Genomic DNA, 20,661 nt, shown 5'->3' with positions numbered 1-20,661 from the left:
AGGCTTGGGGCAGTCAGGCAAGGTTGCATAGAAGGTAAGCAGTGGTTAAGCTCTGGAACGGGGGGTGGGGGGGGCTCCTCCTCACAGCTCCACTGTCTGCCCAGCCAGGGCAAGAGTGCAGAGGGCGATTGGGGAATGGGGGCAGCTCCAACCAAAGAAATGGCTCCAAATCTGTCCTTTCCTTTGAAAGAAAGTAGTGTCTGTTGTGCCTTCCCCCCATTAGGGACCCTCAAACACACCTAAGCCCTGCCTCAAGAGCTCCAGCCCTGATCCACAGGATTGGGCAGTTACCCTCCAGCCTGGGGCAATTCTTCCCGCTGTTTATCTGTTCATTCATTCATTCAATCACCCATTCAACAGTTATTTTGTGATCAGTGTTGTGTGCCAACTACCGCTCTGAGTACCAGAGAGACAGTGGCCATGGACTTGCATTCTAGCAGGAAGACAGACAATAAACCAAGTAAATCTACATATGGAGGAACAGGCAGATGTGACAGAGGTAGTTAGGGTGGTGAAGGAGGGCCTCCCTGAGTAGGTGACACCCAACGCTAGGGTTGAGAAGAAAGGCTTGTCTTCACCAGTGTCCCTCCCTCTTGCCTGGGTAGAGCTCCCCCATTCCCAGCTCCCAGAAGGGGGAAGCTGCTTCCTGAAGGGCAGACTGGGATTATTGAAGAGGGGGGCAGACTGGGATTATTGAAGAGGGGGGCAGCTAGGGATGCACCTGCTAGGGGGTAGGAACACAACACCTGAAACAGAGGCCTCACTTGACCCCCTGTGGTTCCCAGTACACAAAAACCACCTGACATGTTAAGAGACTGAATGGGAGGCAGACAGCAAGCCAGCGGTAACCTTAGGTGCAGGAGAATTAGCACATCTGGATAGCACAGGCCAGAGCCAGACCCAGGCTTCAGTGCCTTCCTGTGGCCAGAAGACTGGAAGGGTGCCCTGTACCCTTGCTGAGGAACCAGGGGAGAGTGGCTTGGCTTTCAACAATGGGTGAAATGATGGACAGATGAGCCAATGGATGAAAAAATGATTGGACACACAAATTAAACAGCTACACTTATTAGCATTGCTCCCGGAAAGGTGTGTTGGAAGGGACCCAGGAGAAGGGGTCAGTGGAAGTTTGCATGAGGGTTGCAGGTCACACACTCGAACTCTTGCTCAGAATGTTGTCACTCAGAGGCGGGCAAACCCACAAGCATTTTCTCTCTTGCAGTCACACGTTCATTCTTCCTGGGTCCATCTATGAAGTTCCAAGGACGCAGGGCCCCAGTGAAACAGGAGAGATTCTGGCTGAGGACATCAAATGCTGCTTGCATGCTCAGGGTTTGAATCCCTGGTAGCCAGGGAAAGAATTAAATGATGAGGCAGTAATTAAATGGGTAATAAAAGCTCAGGGTGGGTAGGTGGTGAGAGCTGGTGCTCAAAGAAAGCTTCCTAGAACATAGCAGAGTTTTGCATTGAATTCACGTGGCTACTAGGAATATTGTGTCATTACAATTGTACCTGTCCTGGGGTCTTCCCCCTACCCCCACCCCCTGCTGCTGCAATTCGTCTCTCATAGTCTTCTTATTCTAGACCTGGAATGGTGGTGGTGATGGTGGGGATGCCACCATCTGGGTGACTACAGGCAGCTTCTGGGCACAGAAGACTGGAATAGCCTGCTCAGTTGTAACTCTTTGACAAAAATGCCTTTCTAAGCCCCTGGGAAGACGTTTTCATTCATTCATTCAACACACATCTTATAAACGCCTACGACGTGCCAAGCCCTGCCGTGAACACAAGCCTGGCCCCTGCTCTGAGAGAACTCACTGTTCTTAGGGCGCCAGCCCAGGAGGGGCTGGCACGCTGTTAATTTTGTTACTTTATTCTTGAAGAGGGGGTGGGTGCTTGGCTGGTTGTCCTTGGCTAAAGGAAATCAAAAACTCTCAGAGCTTGGTGCTGTGCTGGGTAGTTGGAAGGAACTGAGGGGCTAGAGTCCTACAGCTCTGGCTTTATTATTTTATTTCACAAATATTTGCGTGGCACCACGTACCTAGGAGACTGCCCTGGGTTGAGATGCACATGTAGCTGGGCAACCAGACCACCATGAGGTCCGGGATGGAGATGGGACTAATGGAAGCATTGACCTGGACTGGGAGAGATAGATAGGAAGGCTTTCCGGAGGAAGAAACTCTAGGCTGAACTGCAAATCATCAGCCAGACAGGGCTGGCCAGTTAGCTCAGTTGGTTAGAGCCGCCTGTTATAACACCAAGGTCAAGAGTTCCCCATACTGGTTAGCCACTGAAAAAAGAAAAAGAAAAGCTATTAGTCAGACGGAAGTGCAGGGGTGAGATAGATGGAGGAATTCCAGGTAGAGGCAACCACCTTTGCTATGGCGCACAAGCCAGGGAACTTGGCAGGTCCTAGGAACTAAAAGAAACTTTGGCTAGACAAGGAGCGTTAAGGATGATGGCAGGCTCAGGCACCTTTTTGCTATCTGACATTGGAAAACTGTTGGTTTCTTTGAGTCTCAGTCTACCCATATGTACAATGGGTGTGATAAGACATGCGTGGCTAAATTGTTGGGGGGTGGCCTTCGGCAGGATAGGCGCTCAATACATATAAGACCCTCACACAGCTCAGGTCTGCGGACCAGAAAGGCGCGGTTCTGGACGGGCGGCGGGGGAGGGGTTCCAGCCTGTGCACCCCTGGCTCGGTTTGCCGAATATCTTTATTAACGAGCACTTCAAGGTAAGCGAGCGATGGAAACCAGATGTGGGATTCCGCGGTTGGCGGCAGAGCAAGGACAAGAGATACCAAGAGGTGGGGTGGGGGCGAGGATTAAGCCCAGATGAGGTTGGGGGGTAGAAGCACGACCCCCCAGATGTTTTTTCTCTGGGGGGGTCTTAGGTGCAGAAAGTGGACATCTGACCCACATTCCTGGGTTCAGGGTGCTCAGGTCCTCTCTCATTTCACTCTGCCCTTTCACCTCTCAGCCCACTCCCAGCCTCCCTTGAGGGACATCCTCGATCCATGGGTTTTCCCTGCGGTTTAATGAGGGCCGCTATAACTGGTCTCCTTCAATCTAAGCCAGCGCGCAGCCCGAGGCCCGTTTCCTCTGCGTCTTCGCTGTCGGCATCGCCCTCCCAGGTCCGTGCAGGGACGAGCCTCAGCAAAGGTTCCAAAGCCGGTGCTGCGACTTCCAAGCTGTGTGACTAGGGCCAAGTGTCCGCACCTCTCTGAGCTTCGGTTTGCTCCTCGGAAAATTGGAGACACCAATCGCTTCCAGTCACAGTGGTTGTGAGGCGCCATCAAAGATTAGCCCTGTGGAGGGGACCGGTACGCAGGACAAACTTCTTTCCCTTTGCCGTGGCCGGTCCGGGGCCCTAAGGCGCTCATCGGTGGCGGAACCCACAACCCATCAAATCAAAGCTGTTCCTTTCACAGTCGGGTCAGAACAGAGCGCCTCACACCACCCCTACAAGTGAGCAGGTGACAGCGGGACAATCGGGAGAAGCCAACCGGAAGGTTGGAGAGGGGGCAGCGCGCTAAAACTCTGAAGCCGGGCCCAGCCGTGGGCTTCTCCGGCGGTTGAGAGAGCGCAGACCCCGCCGTGCCCCAGCCCGGCGCTCTCACAGGGGAGGGCAATAGTTACCAAGACGTGAAAGTGACCGTGCACCGGACGACCGAGGCTTGCGGGTGTGTTAATTTCAGGGAGGAACCGGGAGTGGGGAGGAGGCGTTGGAACCAGAGGAAAAGGTACCAGCGGGAAGGCCTGCAGCTGCGCAGCCGGGCCGGCTCGCAAGCAGCGAACGACGAGCCTGCACCCGCGGGCCAGCCGCCCTTCTGACTCCGAACGTCAAAGCCTCTTACTTTTCTTTTCTTGCTTGTCATTAAAATTTGCATTCCCCCATCCCCTAGGCCAAAGCCCAGACAACCCGCCAATTCACATCCTGGCCTCGGGAGCCCCGGGGGTCCTGGCACCTCCCCAGCCCCGCCTAGAAATAGGAAAGGCCCTCAGGCACCTCCGATTGAGTCCCCTACTAGCGAGTAGCAGCAACTGAAGAGAGGAAAGAAGGGGCAGGGGTGAGTGGAAGGAGAATGGGGAGAAGAGGCGGAAAAGAAGGAGGGGGGAAGTAAGGAGCAAGTCGGGGAAAAAGAAAAAAAGAATCACTTTTTGGTTTTTTCGCTCCCAAACCTTGAGAGGGTTGGGGAGATCTGGTCAACCTTTCTAAAACATCTGAATCTTTTTACAGCAGCCCTCCGTTTCTCCCTGGGCCAGCTGGGGGGGGGGGAGGATTGGGGGGGAGGAGAGAGAGAGAGAGAAAGAGAGAGAGAGAGAGAGAGAGAGAGAGAGAGAGAGAGAGAGAGAGAGAGAGAGAGAGAGAGAGAGAGAGAGAGAGAGAGAGAAAGAGAGAGAGAGAGAGGCGCGCGGGCCTGCCGGGCCGGGAGTGCACAGCCGCCGCCTCCTCGCCTCTCCAAACTCCCGGCCCAGGCGCGCGGTGGCGTCCTCGCGCCCCCGCCCGTCACCCGCGCAAGCCAGGCATGAATGCTGAGACTTGCGTCTCTTACTGCGAGTCTCCTGCCGCTGCCATGGACGCCTACTACAGCCCGGTGTCGCAGAGCCGGGAGGGCTCTTCGCCTTTTAGGGCATTTCCCGGTGGCGACAAGTTCGGTACAACTTTCCTGTCGGCTACCGCCAAAGGACAGGGATTCGGGGACGCCAAGAGCCGGACCCGCTACAGCGCGGGGCAGCAGGACCTGGCGGCACCCCTGGAGAGTGGCGCCGGGGCGCGGAGCTCCTTTAACAAGTTCCAGCCCCAGCCGCCAACCCCGCAGCCGCCGCAGCCGCCGCAGCCGCCGCAGCCCCAGCCGCCCTCGCAGCAACCGCATCTTTACTTGCAGCGAGGCGCCTGCAAGACGCCCCCGGACGGCAGCCTCAAACTCCAGGAAGGCAGCAGCAGCCACAACGCGGCCTTGCAGGTCCCCTGCTACGGTGAGTGCACGTGCGGGTCACTCGGGGCTGGGGACCTCGGCGGCCGTGGCGTCGGCACCCACCGAAGCTCAGTCGCCTTGCGGGAGGCAGGAGCTGGCGGGCTGGGGAGGCGCGGGGCGAGCGGTGAGTGACTCCGGACCGGTCGGAAAATGAGGATCGTCTGCCCTGAGGGGGCCAAGGGGTCTGTTCTGCCTCCCTCGTACCCCTCACCCCCCGACCCCCCAGTCTAGGGAGCGGAGCGTTTGGGCTGTTAAAAGACCTGCAGTTAGTTTTTCCCGATCTCTTCGCGGTTTTTCCGAACCACTCGCTTTGCGCTGCCCGCCGGGCCGGATTTGAAGCGGACGCTTCGTACCGGCTCGAGGCAGGCGGCGGGAAGGAGTCGCGGCGCAGCGCTTGGGCGCGGGGCTCCGGGGCTGCCGAGGCCTCTGTCACGCCGGCGCCGCGGCTCCTCGGGCGGCGCCGCAGGTGAGAGCGTCGCAGGTGCGGAGCCCGGCGGGGAGTTCCGAGCGCAGTTGGCGGAGCGCGCCTGGGAAGCCGCGGCACAGCGACGACACAAGTGCGGGTCGGAAGCTCCTGGGGTCTCAGAGACCCTGGGGCTCGGGGAGACCAGAGACCTGGGCCCGGAGCTTCTCCTGCGGCGGGCACTCGGGTAGGCCAGAGTTCCCGAGCGCTTGTCCCTCTGCGATCCTTGGAGGCGGCCGGCCTCGGAACAGTGCTTTAGGACTGGCCCGGAGGGGAGGAAGGACGCTGCGGAGCCCCGGGCGGTCCACGGTTGTGGGAAGAAGGAAGGGTCTGGGTCCTGATTTGGGCCCACAGGGAACCCGACAGGGCTGGCATTAATGACCTCTAAGCCCCCTTGAACGCGGCCCTAGGACGCAGGCCTGGGCGGCCTGAGCGCGGCGAGCATTGCGAGCAGAGAGCCGCCCAAGGGCAGCGTGAAGCCACAGCGGCTCAGCAAGAGCCTAGGTCGTCTCTTCCTCCACAAAATAGAGGTCGGGGAAACCCAGACTGCAAGGGAGAGAAACAGAGAAGGGAGGGGAAAATCTCCTCCCAGCCAGGAGCCCTGGGTACACACTCTCCCCTGTGGCCTTGGCCTTCAGGCAGGGCCCTGGTGAGATGAGCTGGTCCTGACAGGGCAATGAATTTGGCTGCCCTGACCCAGGCAAGATGGAGAGATAGTAGGCCTGGGGACAGAGATGGGACACGCTGGAAGCCTGGGTGGCTAGAATGACTTTAGGAAAGCAGCCCATGGCAAATACTTTTTCATATTCAAACTCACTTTCTCCCAGGCACAAAACCAGTTTAAGGGTGGTTGTTGACACACACAAACATTCATACACACACGCACACACACACCACTTCTTTGTGAGCTAGCGTGGTCATATATCAAGTACACACACACATGTGGCCTCCAACAAGCCGCACGCTCCCAAACTCACAGGATGGGAATGAGAGCAGATTTAAGAAGATCTGGTGGCCTTTCCCCACATCCTCCACCTTTCCTCTCCACCTCCAGTTGGAATGAGATCAGGCACTCAAATCACAAACACCCACAGCCCCACAGAGGTGCTCCTTCCACACTCAGGCCTGTCCACACGCACTGGCCTTCCCACCTTCCCAGTGCAGCAGCTCAAGCCCCTCCTCGTCCCTGGCATTCAGGACTCCTCGGCGGGAGCAAGTCACAGACTGGGGTGCCCACAGAGGTTCCTTGTGCAAAGCCAAAGGACTCACATCTTCTCTTTCCCACTGTACCGGATTTTCGTTATTTTAAAGAGGTGCACCAGTGAGACTTCTGAGGAGTCCAAGACAATAGTCAAGAAGAGAGCCCAAGTGGCTCCCGACCTCTTGGTTAGAAGATGTCATCAGGTCCAGAGGGAAAGGGGAGAGGCTGGCCCTCTCTGAGCCTCCCTGAGCCCTGCTGGGCCCTCACAGTCAGCTCGGCCCTTCCTTTCCTTGAATTAGCTGTTGGGGCTGGAGAGAAAGGGCCAGCCTATTGACCTGGGACTGCCCCTTAAGCCCCAGTGTGACCTAAGAGCAAGTAACTCCTCTAAACCCCATTTCCTCATCTGTATCATAGGGCAATTATAGAAGGACCTCAGTGGGTCATAAATGTCCCCCCACGGAGAGAACAAGAGCCTTCCACATTTGGATCCTCCATCTCTGTGCTGTTTGGAACCTGAGAGCACCAGATTCTGAAGACAGGGCAAGCCCCAGCCACTGCTCTGGGCAAATCATAAGCTGCAGGTTGGGACAAAAGCCTGCCTTTAACAACAGACAAGACCACACTCCCCTCCTGCCTAAGACAGAAGCACTGCTCAGGGCAAAGCCACAAACAACCAACAACAAATCACTCTGTTCTTTTCCCTCACTCAGCAGCTGAATTTCTCTGGCCAGGAGATTGCTGGTCCTTGTAGGTAAGGGATTAGGCACATTAGGTCCAAGATGGGAAAACTGAGATGCCAAGAGGTGAGGCTCTGCCCTTTACAGAGGTAGCTAGGAGAAGGGCCTCTGGAGCTGGTTGCCTAGACTGACAGCAAGCAGGGAAACTGAGGCACACATTGACAATAGTTATCCCCACGGTTGTGAGAGTGTGTACTGAAAATGGTGTTCAAGGAAAAATCTGCAGATGTTCCCAGGAGCTTGGGAAAAGGCGGAGGCAAAGACGGCCTTGGCCTTGGATCTTGGACTTAGAGGCAGAGATCCCCACCGTAGGCAGATTAGACCTCGAAATCCTTCCTGGCTCTGGAGGTCCGGCTGAAAAGTAGTTCCTTGACCTGCGTTACTACACCGAGCGAGAGGGGAGACTTCGAAGCCTCCTCCTGGACCTCAGCTCCGGGCGCCACTCTCCACGTTCAAGCGCCCCTCGAGGAGGGAGCTGCGGGTCTAGGGACTGCGTAGGGGCCCCGGGGCCCCGCTGAGGGACTGCAAGGCGGGGAAGCCGCCTCCAGTCTCTGCCGGCCGGGTCTTCTCCGAGGTGCGGAAAGAGGAAAGAGAAATCCTCCCTGGCTGCAGGCGTCCCTACCCCGTCCTGGACCTCCGTTTCCCCATCAGTATTAAAAACCATCCGTACTAAAAGAGCAATGATCAGGGTGGTTCCTTAGTCTCCTCCGGGTGCAGAGACATTCGCGTTTGTACGAAAGAGCCCCACCGAGTCCTCACCGGCAGCACTCCCAACCCCGCCAGGATCCAGGTCCAAACTCCGAATTCCCCAAGTCCCTGTCCGAGCCCAGGGCGGGCCAAGTGGGTCCCTGGAGACGAGCCAGGTTGGAGACCCGACGTTTGCCCGCGGCGTGGAAAGCTAACTTGTCGCCGGGACAGGAGACCCAGTGCCTCGCCACCAAACCCCCGGCCGGACTCTCGGAGCCGCAGCCGACGCGCCAGGCCTCGTCCATGCGTCCCAGGACGCAGGACCGCGGCGGGGAGCTGTCCTGCTACCTCCTCTTTCGCTTTCGATTCAGTGCACGCAGGTTTTCGTCGCGAGCAGATTGCCGCCTCTGCACCCACCCACCCGTCCCATCGAGGTCTGCGGAGACGCGGGTCAGGCTGGAGCCCCTGGGGCGCCGCCGAGGGGCCGGTCCTGATTCCTCGAATTAGACGCAGTGTTTAAATGCTAAGGGTATTTATTTCCCTCCACGGACACAATCCATATACCACGGAATGTGTAAACTCTGCTGGGGTCCTCTTTGAATTTACTCAAAGAACCGGGGTGTGTTTTTGTATATGAGAGACCCCCAAAAAGACGGCGAGAAACCGAAACGCGGCGGGAGCAGCGAGAGCCCGTGGGTGATTCTGGAATGAGGGAGGGAAAACGCCAGCCTGGGAGTGGAAGCCTGGTCGTGAAGGCGGCGACCCCCAGTCAATTTCGGGGAGGGGGGTGGAAAAGGAAAATGCTTTTAGTTTTTTGCTTTGTTAATTTCCATAGCCGCCAGCCTGCTCAAACAGTCCGGCCTAAAACACATGTTTTTAAATAGCAAAACAGAAGGCCTGGATTAAAGGTCTAGTATTATTTTACATCAATCTATCTGCATAAATTTTTCTTTATTATAATTTACATAACAGCGAAGTACACAGCTCTTAAGTGGAAAGTTTGGAGAATCGTTAGTTGTTTGTGCACCTGGATCGAGACCACTTACGTGTTGCCTCTGTGCGCACAAACTTTTGAGGAAAAGAACTTTTTGTAAGTTGTGTTAAAGTGTCAGATGAAACTTTGGAGCGCTGGGGATTCCGTCTTGTTCCAAAGGTGGTGTTTCTTGAGAAGGGTGACCTTGAACGCCTGGGCATTTGCGCCGTCTCGACTTTAATGCGAGGTGACAACCGGCTGCGCGAGGAACCTCGCCGCGGCCGCGGCCGTCGGGCTATCCCGGAGTCACCGAAGCCCCGAGCGGAGCGCGCTCCAATGCGGGGCCGCGGTAGGAAAACAAGTTAACGCGCCGTAACATAAAATCTCGCCAAGGTCCCCGAAGACTTCGGGGAGCAGCTGGACTCACTTTTCCGGGGATGTGCCTTTATCTCGGCCTCAGCCCCTTTCTCCTCTGCGCTCGGCTTTGTTTTGGTAGCAAATTGAAACACGAAGTGGAAATAGATGGGCCTTCGCAGCTGCTGGGGATGAGGGGTGGTTGGCACGCGCTGCGTTTGTCCGAGGTTCCGGCTTCTCGGCTGACCCCCGGACGCCGGTGCCCGAGGCAGCATGCAGGGAAAGGAGGCGCTAGATGCCCGGAGCCCCGCAGCAGAAGAGAACGCTTGACCGACGAGAGCTGCCTGCACCCGGAGCCTCAGCATCCTCAGCCCCGAAAACCCCGGCTCAGGAAGCCGAAGGACCAAGACCCAGGCACTGCTTGGGGTGGGGCGGTGAGAGCGCCGACCCGCGTCCAGAGGTCGCCTGCCAGGCGCCACCTGGACACGTGCGCCCGCGGCGGCGGGGTTCTACAGGAGTCGCTGCCGGGCTGTGTGTCCCCTTCAGTGAGGTGACAAGGACCTTCATTAGATTGGGAAACCAAGACCCGGCGATGCGACGATACCATCCAGCAATCCAGGGTGGAAGCCAACGGTCCCCCTTTGCTCAGGCGCTAGCGGCCATCGGCCGCTTTGGCCACTAGACGCGTGAGAAGAGGCCCTTCTTCCAAACAGGGCACTTCGGGGGAAGCAGCGGGCGCCTCTCTCCAGTCTTCCCAGCCTGCAGCGGGTGTCGGCGGTTTCCGTCGAAGATCAGAGTTACCAGTGGCCTCCGGAGACCACCCTTCCGGAGGTGGGGCCCTGCGCACCTCTCCTCTACAGATGTGTAAACGGGCGACACCCCCATCTCCATTCAAGATGCTCCCTCATTACCCAGTATTGGGGTGTGGTGTAGCCGGGGTCAGCATCTGCCATGCTGCCTAGAGACCGGTCTCCCCCAGAGAGGCAGGACAAAAATTCGGCGGTGGGACAGTGTGTCCCCAGTCGCACCAGACCTGTCCCCGTATCTCCAGCACATTCTGTCACCTTAGCAAATACGCTTTTCTCCATCCCACCCACCAACTCCAAGGAGGAGAGGGAAGACTGGAAAAGGAGTCAAGGCTCCGCGGAGAGGAAAAGAGACACGCCAAGGGGAGGCTCAGAGGACCGTAGGGCTGCGGGGTGGGATGGCCACACGGAGCTGCTGGCGGGGTCGGATTCTGCCTCCAGAGGCAGCTGGAAGGGTCACCGCGGCGCCCGGGTGACCTTTTGGAGAGGGGGCTTGTGGGACATACCGGCAGGGCGAGAGGCGCCACCGCCTGCTAAATACCTGTCTTTCCCTGCGACCGCCACTTGTACTCGGGACACACGGGCGAGGCTGGCGGGGCCGGGGCCGCTGTGCGTCCTCTGTAGACTGAGAGGAAGCCCACGCACGCTTCATCGGATTCTTAAAGGCGATTCTCTGAGAGCCGATTCTCATTGTAAGGGGAGGCTGCGGAGCGTGGGGGTTCGCCCCGGGCACCTCCTAGACCCGCACGACCCGGCCGCCTGGGTCGAACTTGAACAGCTGCCTCTCCGCCCGCTCCCAGGGCCGTGACCAGGAAGGTTGGGACGCTGTGGAAGGTTTGGGCCGCGACACTGATGTCCAGCTTGGCACCCGTGCGGGGCGGGGCGCACAGCCCAGGTGTCTTCACCGCTGTGTTCTCTACTCCATGCACGGCCTTGGGGAAGTCCTTTCTGCTTCTGGGTCCGAATTTTGGGTCCGAATTTTAGCTCTGTGAAATGCGGAAGTTTGGACAATTTCCAGTGGCCCCCTCCAGGTTTCTGTGCCCTACCAGTATGGGCCCACCCTCACCCCCTCTCCCTTTGCTCCTCCACCCCACTTACATTTTGTCTGGGAGAAATCGGGGTAGGGTGGGCAGGAAAGACTTGTCTGGAATTGGGAACAGATCCTAAGTAGACAGTAGCCCCAAGACACAAAGTGGGCTGGGGTCCTGGAGGGCCGTTGAATGCAGGTTCTGGCCTCGGGACTGGGGTGTACATATGGAGAAGGGCAAGCCACCAGGTATCCGCATTCCCATATGTGACCAGGCTAGAGCCAAGGCTCTGGGGTTCTTGGCTACCCCTGGACCTGCTCAGGTCCCCTGTCTCCAGGCATCTTTCCTGTCTCCACATCTATTGAGCACCTACTGTGGGCCAGACCTTCTCCTAGGAGAACAAACGAGTGCTTGCCTCCTGCGCTATAGCTCATGTCTTCCAAGTGTATACAGTTCGGCTTAACAAATGTTCACTGCTTGGAAAGATGAATGAAGAATTGGTGTCTCACTTGGGGAGTGTTGCCCCAGCATCGCTAAGCACACCTGTGAGCATGTCCCAGTCCCTTTGTGCCTGTCCCAGCACTTTGTGAGTGTAGGCCTGGGGGTTTCTGTGTAGTGTGAATGCCACGCCTGCTGGATTTATGTCTTGCCATCCCAGTGTGTTTCAGGGTATAGCAGTGTGTACTAATGTGTGTACACTCCTGTGTGAAAGACATGTGTGTCCCCAGTTGCTTTCATCTGTGTACCCCAGGACATAAGCCACATGTGTGTGAGAGTAAGTACCTGCAGGTAGCTCCAGAGGCCCCTCCTGACCCTGGTTTGGCAAAGTCTCTGCCTCCTGAGTTTGTGAGCCCGGCGAGATGGTGACGGTGACTAAGCGTCCCGTGCGTCATGGCCTGTGGCCTTCCCAGCCACCGGTTGTGGCTCCCAGGGGAGGCTGACTCACAGAATGGCAGGCAGAGTCTCCCTGTGGCCATTTCTGGCAGGGCCACCAAGGTCCAGCATCCTCCTGGGGCCCTCAGACATTATCCATCTAGCCCACCCACACCGCAGTGAGGCCTTCTCCCAGCCCCCAGCTCTCCAGTTGGATCCTCTGTCCTGTGTGACTCACTGTGGAAGAGAAGCCACTGTCCCTACCATCTTCATGCCAGTGCAGACCCCACTTGGCAGATGAGCAAACTGTGGCCCAAGGAGAAATGGGGCCCTGCAGCCAGGGTAGTGGAAGGGTAGGAACCACTCTCCAGTTCTCCTTCCACTGCCAGGGGTGGGGAGGCAGTAGGGGTTGAGGAACCCTGGCCAGGCTCACCCACTCTCCCTTCTCTGCAACCTCTTCAGAAATTCGCACCCTCTCCATGCATCCAACAGGACAGATCTTGCAGTTTCACCTCCGTCTCTGCAGAAGTAAGGCAGCCTTCACCATGAACTCCTGGGGATTAGGGGGATAACAGGAGAGCACCCACAGAGTTCTAGGTGGGATTGCAGCGATCCATCCTGCATGTGACCCTGCCGGGCTGGGACTCCTGCTCTCTGCTGTACTCCCCAGGCCAGGTTTGCCTTCCTAAGCGTGTGGAAGTTATGCGAGTGCAGGCCGCTGGTGTTAGCTGAGGCCAGGTGACCAGCCTTCTCCCATCTTGCATAACTGTCCTGGAGACCATGGTCATGTCCAGGAACACTGGTGTCCCCCTCTCCCAACACACACAATGGATCATGGTGTCACATTGGGGGTCCCACCGAGTGATGGAAGAGAAGACAGTGTTTGCTGATCCAAATGACCTATTTCATAGACATGGGGACTGAGATACCTGATTCCACTTACTCGTCGCTCACCAAACTCTCTGTCACTGTGCCAAGTCTTGTGGGGGATTCTGAGAAGCTCTGAACACAGCCCCTGCCCCTGGGTCCAGAGGCAGAGACAGACAACCGCGCAGGATTCCAGTTCAACAGGACAGGGCAGGGACAGGGAAAGCCCTGAATTAGGCCCTGAAGAGAGGTCCGGTTGGCTTGCTTTGGGGTGTGTAGTGGCAGGAAGGACAGCCCCCAGGGTTTTGTAATTCATTAAAAGCCACCACTCATCCCCCTACCCTGGACTCCTAGGTGGGCATAGCCACCCCCAATAAGAAGAGGGCTCAGGAAAGTTGAGGGAAGTTGGGAGTGCCCGGACCGATGCATCCCTGGTATTTGGAAATCTTGCAGCCTCTTCTCTCCTTGACTTTCTCCTGTCCTCCCTCCACGCTTTCTCTGCAGATCAAGAGATCTGGATTCAAGCCTTGGCTTTTCCACATAAACAGCCATGGGCCTTTGGCACAACAGTCCCCTTACCTCTCTAGTGCCCCTCAATTTCTGTTTGGGTCTGTCCTGCCTGTGAGGGAAGGGCGTATGAGGAGGGTGTGAGGCTGGAGCGAGTGGGGCGCCTGCCCGCAGGTGCAGGTCTGTCCTGCATGCCGCCTTCTCTGCCCTCTCCCCGCCATGCTGTACCTTTTGAGGGTGCTAGGGTATTGCAAATGGTAGTGGGGGATTTCTGATCAGTGAGGATGGAGACTTTGGTGTCCTCCGAGATGTGGGAGCCTCCCCGATGTCTAGGGGTCTACCTGGCACTGTCTGCAGCCCCACCAACTGGCTACATGGCTTCATTCGCCTACTTTTTTTGGAGGGGTGTCTGACCGGCAAAGGGATCGAAACCAGACCCTGATGTTGCCAGCACCATGCTCTAGCCAGCTGAGCTAACTGGCCGGCCTGGTTCCTTCACATCTGGTTCACTTCACAGCACGAAGCTGGGACAACCCTGACTCCGTGGCCCCCGCCTTCAAGGAGGGAGCTCAACCTCAGACTGGGAAGACAAACATGCACACAGCTCTGCTGCATGGGGGCCCTTCTGGGGCCTCGACCTCCCATCTGTGAAGGCCCTGCATGGGACTTGGTGATTTCTGAGGCCCTGGGGTTCTGAGATGTTCCAAGCCTGGAATCAAGGCACTGAGAGAGGTGAATGCTTTTCCAGGATCCTTAAGAGCCCTCGGGTCCCATCACTTTGCCTGATTCATTGTACTGAGAGAGGGGGAAGGTTGGTCCAACCCACCAAAGTGTAGGAGTCTGGCATGTCTTGCCCGGGTCCTTGCCTCAGTTTTGCCATCTGCAGGACAGGGACGGTAATGGGGTGGGAGGCAAGGGGGATTAGAGTTGGAGTGCAAAACCCCGCTGCTGCTGAGCCCTGTGGTAGCCCAGATTTTCCGAGCACTCCTGCCTGTGTGCCAGGTGATGTACCAAGTGCTTCTTGTGTATTATTTCATTTAATCCCCATTACAACTCCATGACAGTGATACTATTATACCTATTTCACGGATAAAAACTGACACTCATGGAAGATGACTAACTTGTCCAAAGTGGGACAGCTAGGAAGAAGGAAGGCAAGGTTTTGATGGCCAAGGACTCCAAGAACCTAAAAGGCACCCTTTTAAAGGATGATCCTAATTAGGCTTGAGGTCATCCTTATCCTATCCCAGATGATGTGGAGATGAAAGACGGGGCTTCTACACACATGGCTCCCAAAGAGCTCTTCCCAACTTCACATCTGAGATGTGGTGGAGGATGCTGGGTCAAGGGTGGGCTTTGGCACCTGACAGGTTAGAGTTCCAGACCTGGCTGCCCTCAGGCACTGTTGCTTCTCCTGTGCCAGGTGAGAACAGGGTGTCAGGCATGGCATAGGGGCCTCGTAACTGGTATGAGGGATTACTGCATGAGTTTCAGAGGCCCCAGAAACATACCAGGATCTCTGGTCAAAGTAGGGTGAATATGAGGAACCTCTGTGGGACCAAACAATGGGGACATGACACTCTCTCCCTAGGGAAGATGAGAGACTGCATGAAGTTTTGTCTGTTCTGTTTCAAACTGTGTTTGGAGAGCCTGGAGCAGGCTAGGGATGCATAGCATGTACTCCCTAAGTTGGCTGATGAGAGAATGAATGAATAGTATGGGATGTGAGCATGCTAGACTCTGTCAATCTTTCCATCCTCTCTCCCCTCAGCCCTCCTTTGGATCGAGGCCTGGAAACTTACTTGTTGTTCTCTTGTGTCCTGGTGGAAAATGTTTGATTTCCCGTGGGGATCCCTGTGGGGTGGGAGCAAGGAGGTCTTGGGTGGCCCTATTTTTCACAAGCCCTGGTCCTCGCAGACTCTGGAATTTGGAGGATCCCCCCTTTTCCTCACTGTTCCCCCTTCAGGGCTCGCCTCAGAGGCCACAGGCCTGGGGACCAGCTCTGGTCAAGTGGGCCACCTCCTCCCATCCCCAATTCTTCCCCTCGGGTCTCACCATTCCTGCAGTGGGCTCCAGGTCCCTCCTGCCTGCATTCCCAGGCTGGCCCCCCTTTCTTCCTACTGCCTGTCCAGGAGGGACACCTGAGGTCTGCTGCCCTCCTTCCCTTGGCACCCATCTTCTCATGCCCTCACCCCTAGATTCTGGCATCCCTCCGGTGGGATTTAGCCCTCTGTTCTAGCCAGGATGCCTCCCTGACCTCACAGCCTCTGCCCAACCTGCATTCCCAGCTGGGCCTGGGCTCTCCCCTGGCAGCACTGATGATTCCTTCCACCCACCACCCCTAGCCCTTGCAGTCTTTGGGCACTTGCACATTGGGGATCTCCTGAGTCTCACTGCAGGCCCATGCAGTAGGAATTGTACCTCCATCTTATAAACCCAACAGGGCATAAGAAAGGAGATGTGAAAGGGCTCACGCTGGCACTGCGGCTCTCACACAGGCTCTGATGTCCAGCCACCTGGGTGTGACTCCGCACCCAGCACTTAGGAACTGTGTGGCCTTGGCCAGGTTTCTTGACCTCTCAGTGCTTCAGTCCCCTCATCTGGAAATGGAGGATGAAAATACCCCCCACCCCCACAGGGCTGTTTGGGGATGAAACGAGATGATGCACAGGAAGCATTTAGACCTGAGCCTGGGCTGGGGGGGCCACTCTTCCAGTGAGCCAGGCACTTTGGGGGAGGGTGTGGACAGAGAGGCGGGAGGGCTCCCTCCTCCCTTTTTAGCGAGGGAATTGGGCACAAATGGACCTATGAGAAGTGCCCTGCAAAAGCTTCTCCCCTGTCCAGCACGTCCTGCGGGGTCACAGCCCTGTCAGGCAGGTGTCCAGTGTCTGACAGTGAGTGAGCTGATTTCCATCCTCAGGAAGCTGATGGCCTCCTTAGAATGTGCTGCATGCGGTGCGGATCCCCAGAGAAGTGCAAGCGGACTGGGGCTTCCTGAGTGCAGACATTTGAAGTGGACTTTGGAGGCTGAATAGGAGCTCATCAGCTGGAGGAGCTGGAAATGGCCCTCTAGATTCAGCAAACAGCATGAACTAAGGCTTTGGGTCAGGAAAGAACATGGAGTGTTTGGGAAAGAGCAAATGTATCGAGTGCAGGGGCCTGAGGGACCCTGGCGAGATGGGGCCTGAGGAATGGCAGGGGCATGGCCAAGAGGGTCATTCATTTTCTGCCAAGGAGTTCAGACTTAGGGGAAGATACAGCGGGACTCTGAGCAGGGCAGTGACAGGCAAGCCCCCAAGCTGAGCGTTCTTTGTGCTGCTCGGTATGGCTTTTTTTAAAACATTTAAAATCTTTATTTTAATCAGGGATGAATTTTTTATTGTGGTAAAGTTCACATAACATAAAATTGACCATTTTAACCATTTTTAAGTATAAAATTCAGTGACATTAAGTACATTCACAATGTTGCATAACTATCACCAGTGTTTTATTTCCAGAACTTTTTTATCCTCCCAAATAGAAACTCTGTGCCTATTAAACAGTAGCTCCCCGTCTCCCTTTCCTGCAGCCCCTGGTGACCTCTGTTCTGCTTTCTGTCTCTGTGAATTTTCCTATTTTAGGTACCTCATGTAGGTGGAATCATACAGTATTTGTTCTTTGGTCTCTGGCCATTTGCATGTCTTATTGACCATTTGTGTATTTTCTCTGAAGAAATGTCTATTCAAGTTCTTTGCGCATTTTTGAATTGGGTTTTTATTTTTTTGTTGTTGGATTGTAGTAATTCTTTACCTACTGGACATTAACCCCTTATCAGGTATAAGATTTGCAAATATTTTCTCTCATTCTATGGGTTGTCTTTCACTCTCTAAGTAGTGTCCTTCTGATGCACAAAGATTAATTAATTTTGATGAAATCCAATTTATCAATTTTTTCCTTTTGTTCCCTATGCTTTTGGTGTCATATCCAAGAAATCATTACTAACTCCAAAGTCATGAAGATTTTCTCCTATGTTTTTTAAAAGAGCTTTATAGTTTTAGCTTTTAAAAATAGGTCTTTGATTCATTTTGAGTTAATTCTTGTATACACCATAAGATAAGAGTCCAACTTCATTTATTGCATGTGATATCCAGTTTTCTCAGCACCATTTACAGAAAAGACTGCCCTTTCTCCATTGAATGGTTTTGGCACTATTGTTGAAAATCAATCGACCATGTATTTGAGAGTTTACATCTGGGCTCTCTGCTCTGCTGCATGGGTTTGTGTGTCCCCAGCATGGCCTTTTTATGTGAAGTCCAGAATCCCAGAATGCACAGGGAACCTCTCAGGTCATCCTATCCATCTCCTTGCCTCCAGGCCAGTGACTAACTGGTTGCAGAGATTCAGCTCAGGGACACATTTGTTTTCCAGGAACTGGAGCTGGTGAGAAGAGGTGGGGGGGCAAAGCCGTAGGTGAGAGTTCCAGAGCCACAGCCTTGGTCTCTGGCTAGGCCCCTGTGTTTACCCAATTCCCAAGACACCCCAATGTGGGAACATCCCCTTCATTGGGATGATTCCAGAATCCCCTCCCAGTGGAGGTGGGAGGCGCTCCAGGAGGGAAGCCTTCTGTCCACCCCGCACCAGCTCAGTGTTGTTGGCCCTGTAAATATGTTAAAGATTTTCTGTCAGATTCCCAGAAGAAGCACTTGCAGCTCCCTGTCCCCTGCCCTGGCCATCCATGGAGTGGCAAGGCAGGAGCCAGGGCTTCAGGGGCTAAACAGGAGGGCCAGAGGGAAGGTGACTGCAGAGAAGCCACTGTCACCCGCTCCCTCACCTTGGAATCCCCCAGCCTAGGTGCTTAAACAGAGGCCTGCTTCAGCCTGGTCTCACAGCCGGCTGCCCTAAGGGAAATAACAGGCACAATTTTTAGAGTTCTTGGAAAATCATAGAAACTGTGTTCATCCCACAGTTGGGCTGCACAGGCTACCTGAAGCCTCAGATGCCTTTGGTTTGGGGAGGCCAGTGTAGCTCAGGACCTGGAAATTGATTTCAGCCTGAACAGCAGAGTGACCTTGGCAAATTAGTTGATCTCTTTACCTCAGTTTCCTTATCTGTAAATGAGGGATAAAAATTATATCTACCTTTTAGGAATAGTGTGAGGTTTAAATAAGGTAAAATAGATAAAGAGCTTCAAACAGTTCCTAGAATAGTGTAAATGCTTAATAAATGTTATCTGTTATTATTGATCAGATTTTGCTGGAACCCTATGTCAGGCTGGTCAGAACCTCGACAGGCAGTTACAGTTGACTTGGATGCATAAAATGGGAAAATGAAACAAATTATTACTGAATCTACACTGTGTGGTTGACAATGTCTTTTAAAATCTGGATGACTGACGAAAGGGATAGGGGCTGGCCATGTGCCTAGCCCAGGCAGGAGGCATGGCGGTGGCCCTACTGCCCACGTCTCCCTAGGCTGCTGCACCTTGTACTCGAGTATCACAGGCTGGGGCAGAACTGACTCCCTTCTCCTTCTGAGTGTCTATTCTTTGTGTTCCTCTGACCCCAAACTTCAGACCGGGCGGTCCCCAAGGGCGGAGGAGGGGTGTTGTGTTCATCTCCACGTTGGCACAGGCTGGGCACAGGAAATTGGGCTTGGGGAATGGCAAAAGGTTCTGCACCCCCTCCGGGCCCCAGCTCACCCACCTGCAATTAAGGAAGCCCCTGGTGGGCATTGCCCAGGGGCCAGACCCAGAATGGGATCTTTCACTCAAACTTCTTGGGAGACATCAGTCTCCCTAATTTACAGAGGAAGAAGGTGAGGCTCAGAGAGGGGCACGAACCAGCCCAAATGTCCCCCTGTGAATTGAACCCAGATCTCTTGAAGCCAAAGGGCCTTTTTCCTCTGTACTCCTCTGCCCATGGGATTAATGCCCACCAATGACAGCCTCATGCCTGTGTGCCCACCGGACATGACCAACATGTGAGAGCGCTCTGCAAACTGTGGAGTGGGGTGCACCTGGGAGGGATTTTCGGCACCCAGTATGGCGTACACAGTCCACGCTGTCTTTCCTCACACACTGAGGTGAGTTTCTATATAACAGCAGCAGCAGGTCGTTTCCAGAAAAGCCCTTCTTACCTCCTTTCAGGTGGTTCGACAGGTGGAGGGCAGCTGGATACTCCCACCGAGCCGATCCTTCCTGAGTGGTTAAACATTGGTGCGCCTACCTAGGGAGGTCGCCCAGATGTCACCGAGAGTATAAGTGGAGCGAGGTTTTAGGTAGTTCTGTTGTGAACCTCAACTTTGTCGACTGGTTTCGTGAACGACACTGTCATTGATTAAGATTACAATTCTCGTTTTACGGTTATACTTTCACGTTGCAGCCTAACTTAGGTTAACGTTTATGTATGCAAACATCTTTCTTTTAAATAAAACGGGCTGGTTGCTTAGCTCAGTTGGTTAGAGTGCAGTGTTATAACACCAAGGTCAAGAGTTTAGATCCCCTTACCAGCCAGCCACCAAAACAAAATGAAACTCTAAAGGTTTGAAGTACATATATATAAAACAAAATAAGTTTACATTTAACATCTCATTTTTACAACAGTTCCAAGTGTTTCATCCCATTTACAGTCTTTGTTACATATATAGGTGGAATGGGCCCCGATTTGAAGGGGACCCCGGGAGCTACTTTGGACAGGTGTTTATGGTTTATAAATGTTCCGGGTAGCTGGAGCAAGAGGACTTGAATGGAAGTAAATGCACCTGGGGAAGGAAGGGAGGGTGGGACGACACATCTGTAGGCTAAGTGACTTTGCTTTACCCTTGCAGCTGCTGTGGCCTAACTTGTCCCCAAGTAATAACTGTATTAGCGTACTGTGGAAGACGCCTGTTGACAGAGAGTGAGCTGTGTATCAGGCAGGGGATGTGCGTTCATGCATCTGCTTCAGTCACACCTCACAGACATTCAGGGATGTGCATATTTTATAGATGAGGAAACTGAGGCACACAAAGACCAACTCATTTTCCCAAGGATGCCTTTCTGTGCAGAGCCACGGGATGGCTTGGGAGCCTCCTTAATAATCTCCTTTAATCTCCTCTCATTTCTTTGATGGGGAAAACTGACATTTCCTGTTCTTATGTAAAGTACTAGCTAAACACAGCTTCCACAGACCTCTCCAACCACATCACTGTTTTGAAGCTGTCCTATA

At 54.7% G+C, this 20,661-nt stretch overlaps 1 protein-coding gene across 1 annotated transcript in view; it reads left to right on the top strand.

Annotated features, from left to right (window-relative positions):
- The first annotated feature begins 4,531 nt into the window (after positions 1–4,531).
- ALX4 (ALX homeobox 4) overlaps positions 4,532–20,661 on the top strand; it is a 38,239-nt gene continuing 22,109 nt past the window's right edge. Inside the window, exon 1 of the mRNA XM_063095907.1 lies at positions 4,532–4,982. Within this exon, the coding sequence (XP_062951977.1) occupies positions 4,532–4,982 (451 nt within the window). The remainder of the gene's footprint in view (positions 4,983–20,661) is intronic.

Source organism: Cynocephalus volans, chromosome 4, assembly GCF_027409185.1.
Source record: "Cynocephalus volans isolate mCynVol1 chromosome 4, mCynVol1.pri, whole genome shotgun sequence".
NCBI lineage: Eukaryota > Metazoa > Chordata > Mammalia > Dermoptera > Cynocephalidae > Cynocephalus > Cynocephalus volans.
This window is presented reverse-complemented; position numbering and strand designations above follow the sequence as displayed.